At 51.8% G+C, this 9,852-nt stretch overlaps 1 protein-coding gene across 1 annotated transcript; it reads left to right on the forward strand.

The window, feature by feature from the left end:
- Positions 1-1,752: 1,752 nt before the first annotated feature.
- On the forward strand, positions 1,753-9,094 carry LOC115599279. The gene is made up of 4 exons (XM_030461505.1): positions 1,753-1,880; positions 3,575-3,790; positions 8,341-8,595; positions 8,956-9,094. The coding sequence occupies exons 1-4, from the start codon at positions 1,807-1,809 to the stop codon at positions 9,092-9,094; spliced, it is 684 nt and encodes a 227-aa protein (XP_030317365.1). The 5' UTR covers positions 1,753-1,806.
- Positions 9,095-9,852: the final 758 nt, after the last annotated feature.

Genomic DNA, 9,852 nt, shown 5'->3' on the forward strand with positions numbered 1-9,852 from the left:
TTGTTATTCCCCTGGGACGGACTGATGCCACATAAGAGGGATTTGCTTGACAGTTGTTGGCTGATAAATTGGAAGCTTTTCCTTCCACAACAAGGGAACTGTCATGATGGAAAACAGCTGGAGCAAATAGCAGCTGGTGCTGTGGTGGGCTGCAGCTCATTGCACACAGGGAAACCAGAATGCTGCTCTTGCTCCTGTGGTGCCAGTGCTGCCTCTTGGCAAAGGCTGGGGAATCATGTCCCAGCCTGGCCCATGCGTGTGGTTGCCTGGAAGGTGAGGGATGTGGATGCTGAATTTGTGTGGGGGTTTCTCTAACAAAGAGGTGGGGTTATTAGCATTTTCACACAGTGTTCAGGGCTGGAAGAGCATCTGCCAGCAGCCTGTTTGTTTAGCAGCTGGTGAGGAGGTTGGAGCAATTTCCCTTGCATTCCATGAAAGATGCAGGGTTAGCACGTGAGCCATCTAAATGCTTATTGTTCAGTGCAGGTTTGTAAGTGTGGTGCTGATAAATGCAGGTATTCTCTTGCTGCCAGGTGGCTCCTAACTTGGATTTCCTTTTATGCACAGATTAGCAGTTGGCTGAAGGACAGTTCAAAGGTCCAGCTCTCCAGCAATTTTAAATTAAAGCTCAGAAAAAACAAAAACCAGCCCTTAAAGCAGCTCATGGCCTATCATTAGATAATAGTGCTTCTGAACCTAAACTGGTATGGCAGGTCTGGGCAGAAATGCACTCCTTAAAAATTAAGAAGTGCTGCTATCTGAGTGACAGGATGGGTCGTAATTGGTGTTGTGTTTGTCAGCTCTCAAGCTGAGGAGTGCACTTTGGGACAGGGATGTGGCACTGATGTTCCCCAAGGACTGAGGCTCAGCAGCCTGGGAGCAACCTCCAGCCTTCATCAGAGCCCAAACCTGCATTACAAGGGGTGTGGAACCTGAGTCCATGTTGCACTTGGCTGTGGAAGCTCTGCTTGGTGTTGGCATGGTGAGAGATCCCTAACACACAGTGTGACAAGGGACATGTCCCCATCCCCTTCTGCAGAGCTTTGTCCTCACCTCTCCAGCACACTGGGCAATGCTCAGGTTTTCTCCTTCTACAACTCAGTTTCTCCCAGGAACTGGAGGTGTCTGGTTGCAATAACCCATGAACAGGAGGAGATTATTGTAAAGGACCTGGTGGGCTCCAGCAGAGGCAGGAGGAAGCAGAAGGTGCTGCCCTGGGTGCCCCCTGCCCAGCTGGAGGCTACAATCCCCTCTGACTGTCCCATTGGGTGCTCTCTGCTCCATCTTGTGTTTGGGTTTTGTCTTTTGTTCTTTGTTTGTTTGTTTAATGGTGATTATTTTTTACTACATTGCAAACTGCTGGGGTGCTTTGCTCTAGGTAAAGTGGGTCTGGGGCAGAATTCATAGGCAAATGATTTTCTCTCACTACTCAAAAGCCTTCACTTTAACCACAGGACACGTCCTGGACCGTCCCCGTGGTGGTTTGGTTCTGGAAAATGCCTTGGAAGGCAGGAGGTCTGTGGGGGATGTTTGTGAACAGCATTGGGATGGCTGCCAGCGAGTGTGACCTGAGGAGGGGTGACAGGGTCCCAGCCCCGTGGATCCAGTGTCACCAGGAATCCCATCACGGGTGGGGGAGGGACACCGGTAACTCGAGATGGGCTGGACCAAAATAAACCTGGAGAGGTGACCAGCTCCCTCCAACCCGAGCGTTTCCATCAGATGCTTGGCCCAGGAGCTGGTGCCCAAGGCCCGAGGGCTCTCACCGGGGCTCCTGGTGCTGTCCCTGCCCTGGCCCGGGGGTCGATGCAGCAGTGGGGGGATGCAAACCCCATGGGCTGGGGTCCTGCACCCATCCTGCACCCCAGGATGACAGAGGGGTGAGTTGCAGCTCTGGCACAGGGCACTGTCAGCAGTTGTGCAATGAGCACTCCCTCCCCGGGGGCCGAGCCCTGAGCCGGTCGGGCTGGTTCTGGGCCGGGGCTCGGGCTGGTTCTGGGCCGGGGCTCAGCGTGTGTGGTGCGAGCAGTGGCTCCCCGGACCCCACGCTCGATCCCCGGTGGGGGCTGTCCGAGAGGTACCGGTGAGAGCTCCCGCACCCTGCCAAAATCCAAGACTGAATCCTGGGAGACTCGTAGCGCTTATGCATGATGTGGTTACTTTGCTTTTCTGAGCCGTAGCTTGGGCATAAACCCCACGGATGTTGCAGGGAACCTCTCCTTGTCCTCAGAGGAAGGGCTGCTCCCCAGGGAACCTCTGCCCGGGAGCCCCATCCCCTCAGCAGCTCCCACGCAGCCGGAGTGGGGTTGAATCATGGAGCTGGGGTGCAGGGCAGCCCCCGGGGCCGTGCTCAACCTCCTGCGACCCAACCTCCCGATCCCTCCTCATTGTGCCAGCAAGAGTTGGGATATCTCTTTGGATTCCTTAGAGTAGATTTTTGCTCTGCTTCCCCGGTGGTTCCCACAGCCCCAGACAGGGTGGGCTGTGGATCCCCACAGCCTGCTCAGCTCCTCCACGAAGTACACAAGGAAAATAGCTCCGACCCTTCTAAATCATCCTTAAAAGGCCACCAGGCGACCGTTCCCGTGCTGTTGGCTCCGTCCTGCAGCAGCCCTCTCCCATCTGTGTTTTCCCCTCCCCAGGAGCTGGTTGCCAGGCTGCTGCCATGAATCACAGGGCACTCTCTGCATTTTCCCTCTGCTTCCTCACCAACGGGCTCCTTCCTCCCTGGCTCCCACACAAGAGCATTCACCAAGGACAGGAAAAAAATGTACAATCCTCCATCAAATCTGCTCTCTGGCCCCTTCCCCATCCCTCTTCTGCCCACAGACAGGAGACTCAGCAGCCCGCTCTTCCTGCCAGCCCCTTTTTTTCCCCTTTGCAGGATGTGTGCCCAGCACAGCTGAGCCCATAAATGATTTGAAGCCCCCTGTGCCTTTGTCCAGCCCAGGGGGGTCCATCCTGGAAGCAGGATGATGCTGGTCCCCATTGCTGTAGCACTGGTGGGGCAGCTCTGGTCCCTTCAGGCTTCCCCAGTGCTGTCACCTCCCAGGCCAAGCAGTCTCTCAGATTTCTGTGGGTTACCACAGCCTGTATTTATAGCTTGCTGTGCTAAAAATAAAAACCTCGAGTGTTGGGTTCCCTGATCTCAGCCTCACAGAAGGAAGGATACCCAGGAGCCCCCCAAGAGGGTGGCTGGGGGGGTGTTGAGCAATGCCCCTGGGGCTGCTCCTAGGGAGAGCTGAGAAAAGTTTATTTCTTGGTGATCACATAGCTGCTGCATCACTCTCTGACCCGGCGTGGCTCTTGCTCGGGGCAGAGCCTCGTGGAGGACTCTCATCCTGCTAAAAATACTTCATTCTGTGTCATCAGGCTTGATTTAACGAGCCTGGGGGGACTCAGCACTCCTGGCTGTGGTTATCTGGTGGTGCACAGCAGGGCTCTGCACGGGCAAAGGTGCTACCAGCATGCTCTGAAAAACCTCCAGAAGTTGGAGCCTTTGGGTGTGGTGGTCCCTTGCTGGTCCCTCACCTCCCCATGCACATGCACACCTCATGTTTCTCTTCTTGACCAGTTGCCAGGTGAGGTCCTTTCTCAGCCCCCCCCAGTGTGACAGTGCTGGGGATGCTGGGACACTGAGGAGCTGCAGGTGCCTCCCAGGTATGGAGAGTATCCCATGGGATGATGTCCTGGAACAGCATTGCCAAAGACAAGGAGCCCAAGACATCCCCCTGAAGGTGACCTCCCGTTGTTTGTGTACCCAGCACGAAGGTAAAACCAGTCAAGGCAGGTGAGTTCTCAACTGGTTCCCTCATCCAGTTGCTTTTCAAGCCGAGGGCAGCAGGATCCCATCTGCCAGGGTGTCCATCCTGCTCTGCCCCAGCACCACACAGAGAGAGGGGCTGACCCCTGGAGGGGCCCAGCATCTCCTTCCCCCCCGACTCCAGGGCTCTCTTGCCCATCACCTTGAGAGGCTGCTCAGGGAGCAGCGGGGCTGGCTCTGGATGTGCTCCCTGTACAAAACCTTCCAGATTTTACCAGTAAAAACCAAACCAGGAATATTTTGCTCCTGACATTGTCCTCGCCCCCCCCCAGCCCCCTCCTCCGTGTTTCTGATGTCATTCATAACCCAGTGTGAGTCAGTCAGCAGTTGCCATGGCAACTCCAGCGATGCTGGGGAGCTCAGTGCTTCCCTGCTCCCCTCTGCCCTTCCTGGGGAGCGGAGGGGACCGAGGCCCCTGCAGCTGAGCCCCCAGGATGTGCCATGGGCTCCTGTGCCCCGAGCTGCTGCCCATGGCCCCGCCAGGACCCCCAAGACTGTGAGGATGCCAGAGGCTACCACTGGTAAGTCAGTGCTGGCCGGGATTCACCTATCTGGGGGTCCTGCCAGGGGTCTTACAGCATCCATGTGTCTTCCTGGGCAGCAGCACCCGCACCCAGCCCCATGAATATGGGTGCTCTTTGTAGCATTCCCTTCTGCATGTGATCCAGGCAGCCCCAGGGAGGGGGGGATGTCACCCTAATGCCCAGGGACAGCAGGGGTGCCGTGCTTGCTCTGAACCTGGGAGTGAGGTGAGGGCAGGGCAGGGTGGTGCTGGGTGGGCATCAGCCTCGATGTGTGTGGGGACCAGGGTGCTCTGGAAGTGCATGTGTACAGCCCCAGGTGTTGGGGTAGCATCCATGCCTGATGGCCTGAGTCACTGTCACCGAGTCCTCTGTGACAGGGACAGTGGGGTCACTGCTGTCCCAGCAGGATGGGATTCCTGGGAATGTGTTTGGTTTCAGACCCTGGTGCTGCTTGTGGTGTTGGGGCTTCTCTCTTCACTCAGACCCCTCCTGGTGGGGGCTGTGTTCTGCCTCTGACAGCTTCAGTGTGTGCCCCAGCCTTTGGGGGGGACCAGAGGGATACCCAGTGCTGGGCACCCCGGGGTGTGCAGGGAACCCCGGAGTGCCAAGCCCTGCACCCTGGAGCATCTACATCCCTGGGGGGGGAGTGGGCACAGGGCTGACCCCTGCCCACCCCATCCCCAGGGCATCTGATTGGCAGTCCATCAGCCCAAGTTGGCTGCTGGTGGCTCAGAGGTGCTGGCATGGCTTGATTTCCTGCTCCTGGTGGATTGGACAGCCAAGCTCTTGCTGTTATGTAGGACCTGGACGAGCAGGACTGAGATGTTTCTGGCTGATTGGTACATTAATGTGTTGCTCTGGCTGCAGATTTAAGAGTGTTCAAGTGCAGTAGGTGCAAGCTGGCAGGAGCTGGGGGGTGAGCAAGATGATGTTTGGTTTGGCACCTCCCTGGAGGCAGGGCAAGAGGGGACAGGGCTGCTCAGCTGTAGGGTCAGCAGCACAGTGACCCAGGAGCTGTGTCCCACCTGAACAGCAGGAGCTAAAAACGGCAATGAGTTGAAATGCAGTGGGAAGGCACTGCCCAACCCCAGCCAGGCTCTACTTTGACAGAATTAGAGGAGCTTTAATCTGCTTTTGAGGCAGTTTCTGCTTTTTAGCAGCTCTCTGGGCTCAAGTCTTGTACAGCAAAGGTTCCTGGGTTAGCTGCAGTGCTGTGCCCTCAGCCCAGGGCCAAGGGGGTTGTGTTTATGGAGGAAATTATTCATTGCTTTCCAATAATCCTTAAATAGTGGTGGGAGAACCTGGAGATACGTTGTGCTTTCTTTGCATAGTTATACATCTGTGGTAAATGCAGTTTTACTTTTCAAAGTGTCCTTAGGAAAAAGGAGTTTTTTGAAAAGAAAGCAAATCAACAGTTCCCAGCAAAACTGATTTCTGTCTGAACACTACCCGAATATGATTGTTAGAAAAGGTTTAATGAAGAGAAAGATACACAGAAAAATCTCATTTGCTCATTGTTTAGATCATGGCAACACTCAAAAACCTCCCAGCACTGGCTCAGCTGGTTCCTGGGGTGTCTCTGGATGGGGTTGCTGGAGCTCGGACAGGGCAAAGGGAAGGGAGGCTGGGACCAGACCTCTTGGTGTGAAAGTCCCTCTGGAAAACCTGGTGGGCTGTAAATGCTATTGACCTGTCACCCTCCTAAACATAGTCTAGGGACTTGAAAAATAAATAATCTTATAGATAAAAATAAATTACATGCTAAAGCCCTACCTATTATTAATGCAGGCACTTAAAACCCACTGCCAGCACCTCCAGAGCTGTGGTTGCTGCAGATAACCAACCACAAGGCTGGGGAGGGAGCATCCTGCTCCTCACAGCTGCAAGGCAAGGTCTGGCTTCAGAGAGACAGCCAGGGAGGGAGAGCTGTCACCCCTCCCTCTGCCAACTCCTTCCCCCTGGCAATAAAAGAGTCATTAATTAATGTTTGTACAGCACTCAGAAGATAAGTGCTGAATAGAAGTATTATATTAAATGTGATGGGGATCACCCTCCTGCCGTGCACACCAGTGGGGGGGAAGCCCCTCTCAGCCCAAACAGGAGGCAGGGATGTGGAGCTGGACTTCCCCAGCATCATTTCATACACATCAAAGGCTTTAGGCAAGGGGAAAAAGAAATAAATCTGAATAACTTGTTGCACTCCTCAGTATTAGCAGCTGAACAGCCCGTGCGTTACCTCTGAAATTACACGACTGCATGAAGGAAACAGAGCCCTGCTATCTGTCCTTCATTTGTTTTCTTTATTTACATGAAAAATATGGCTTGTTCCATGCAGTTCCCCAACGCACGAGGCCATGCCACTGCATATTCCTCACGAGTTACAGGGCTGGATATAAGTAATTACTGACAGCAGCATCATGCCTTAGAGATGGCTCCCGTGGCATTGGTAATGCACTCAAGTGGCTGTTCTATTGCTAAGAATAATATTCTGCTCTCTCCTCCTTAAAGCTGGCTACATGATGGACTGTCATGGGAAACTATTTTGTACAAGGGAGAAAAAGACATTTTGATGCTGTCAGAGCAGCAGTGGAAGGAGTCTGCCAGCCTCCCTTCCCCCCCCCCATGTTACTGTACAGCAGCTCCATCCAGGCAGGAGATATTTAAAATGTGCTTTAGACCAAATCACTTTTTTCCTCAGGGAATTTCGAGTAAGATACAACTTTTTTTTTTTTTTTTTTTTTTTTTTTTTTTTTTAAACTTTGTAGCATGTGCTGGGAGATGTTTAAAGCTGACTGTCACAGAGCAGACAAACTTCTCCTCCCAGCAGCCTGCAGTGGCAGTGCCAGCAGCCACCCCACGCAGTGACCTGCAGAAGAGCCCGAGCTCTAAGTCGATCCCTTCTGGGGATATTAAGTGCTCAGCACCAGGGCAAATGAGGCCCTGGACAGCTAAGCACCAGGAAGCAGATACAGTGGTATTCAAAATTAGTCCAGGGTTGAAAATAGAGCTGTAAGGAGAGGGCTGAAGGCAGCCCGGGGCTGCTCCTCACTGGTCCTTTTGACCGGGCTGGAAATTTTTCAAGGATAAGAGGAAAAAAATCCTGTTGGTTCATTTTTCTCTTCTCTTGCTGCTCCTGAGAATGCAGGCAGGAGCTGTTGAACAAGACTGAAAGTGAAGAACCTCTCCCTGGCTAGAGGGACCCAGCTCTCCAGGCTGCTGAGGAGGAGGGGTGGGTGCAGGTGCTCCCCCAGCAGTGCAAACTCAGCGTGGGCAGGATGGTCCTGAAGGATGTGGGTTATAAACCAGCCAAAGGGACAAGGAGCTCAGCATGCTCCAGAGCAGAGAGGCTTCTACTCGTTTGCTCCTTGGCAGTGCTGCCTGGAGCAACCCCTTGTGCACAGGGTTAATGCTGAGGGATGGGAATGCTGAGCCCTACCTGACTGTGTCTGAGGAGCTTGGGGAACAGCTCGATCCCCTGCCTGTAACTGTTCTTCTCCTGGGGAGAGGAAAAGAGGAGGTGAAAGGTGGGAAATACATGGATAAGTGCAACATGGTGGAAGAAACCAAAATTCCAGGCGTTCTTCCCGTATGGCAGGGAACAAGCACGTGGGTTTGGCTTTGTTACATGTCAGAGGTGTCGTGTTTGAATATGGCAATTTCTCAGAGGTATTACATGCAAGTAATTAATGTCAGAGCTCTGCTGGAGGACAAGTTGTGCAACGTTTGTCAGTTCACGTGTACACCCACTCTGAGTGGTTGAGGAATCCGAGAGACTAATGGGGAAATTATTTCATATAGAAAAGCAATGTATTAACACTTCCCAGAAGAAAAGCCTTGAAGCATTTTTTAGTAGTGGGGAACAGGAATGAAACAAGTGGTATGCAAATGAAAGAAGAATTTACTGCTCCTGATTATGGGAGAGTCATTTATTTTCTCATGGAAAAAGCAAACTCATTTGGCAATTCACTGCTGACCCTCCCCTTTTAAATGCAGACTTTTTATCTCCAGGAGAATTTTGAGGATGCTGGTGTGGGAAGCTGCTGAGTTCTTGACAAACCACTTCATTATCACCTACAAAGTTTCCCAAAACATCAATTTCAGCTTCACCCTAAGCACACGTGAGTGCCCTAAGCAGCAGTTTCAGGTATTACCAGAGAGGAAGAAGCAGCAGCTCATTTCACACTGGGCTGGAAGACAGCAAGACACAAACATGGATCCAGAGGACAGCAATTTAGGAGAAAAAAGGAGGTGGCCCTGCTCTGGCAGGGGGGGTTGGACTAGATGATCTTTCGAGGTCCCTTCCAACCCCAAGGATTCTATGATTCTATGATTCTATGATTCTATGGAGCAAGAGGTAATCCTACAGTCAGGATGTGGAGTGCAGCAGAATCCTGTGAAAGGAGAGTGTTCTCACTGCTGTACTTCTCTCTCAGCTTTTTCTCCACAGTGTTTATTTTCTTGAGGCAAACTTTTCTGCTTTTTTATTCTGAGACTCAGGGGTCTGGGTAATACTGGCTTTGTGGGAGTAGTCTGCCACCCTCTTAAGACAGGTTTTGTTCCTAAGTGACTCTGATAAGCTTAACAACTGGATCCATTCTTTACCTCTAGCAGAAACATGTCAGAGGAAGAAGAAGTAGGTCAGTTTTCTCCCGAGTGCAACTTCACCCTCTCATACAGGTCACCTGCTCCAGGAGTCCAAGGGCTGCTCTGTTTCTGCAATCCCTTTAATGCCCCATCCGCCACGTGAATGAAAACATTCTTCTTGAATTTAAAGGGATTTGGATTGGGCCTTAATGCTTAATCTGAAAACAAGAGCAGCTTGTTACAATGATAATGTCACAAAGCGACAGCCTGGAAGAACTGTATCAGAAACTGAACTCTTGGAAGGGAGATTATAAACCAACCAGCACCTTGTGTGCAAAGGATCTCTCCTGTAATTGCGTACAATCTTCACTATGGAAGAGTGACAGAAGCTGCAGTAACCTTTGAACATCAGCTCCTGTTTCCTGGTGACACGAAGCAGAATGCCCTCCACTTGCACTTTGAAAAAATAAAGGGAAATAAACGTTGAATCTTAAAGCAGATGCAGATGAATCTTTAATGATTTTGAAACATTTATGTAATCAGCCAGCTACATGCAGCAAAAAAAGAAAAATAATTCATGAGAGTCATAATGAAGAAAATTAGGTAGAATAAGTTCATTCTGCTGTCAATGTTGTGCAGCTAAACTTCTAATCATATTTTCAGTGGCTGGATATCAGGATAATTCATATCTCCAACACAGGCATTAAAAGCTTGAACCTCTACTCAATCATGTAGCTTCAGTTTTCAGATAAGCCCTGAAACTGGCTTGTCAAGAGAGTTAATCTGCAGGATCCAGTGCTGACCACAGAGGCAGCGCCCAGCACAGGGGGGGCTGAGCCCCAGGACCCAGCAGAGTGGCCCTAAGGTGACTGTGGTTGCCAGAGTGCATCCAGCAAAGAACAACCATCAATGTATTGTACC

Source organism: Calypte anna, chromosome 17 (assembly GCF_003957555.1).
Source record: "Calypte anna isolate BGI_N300 chromosome 17, bCalAnn1_v1.p, whole genome shotgun sequence".
Lineage (NCBI taxonomy): Eukaryota > Metazoa > Chordata > Aves > Apodiformes > Trochilidae > Calypte > Calypte anna.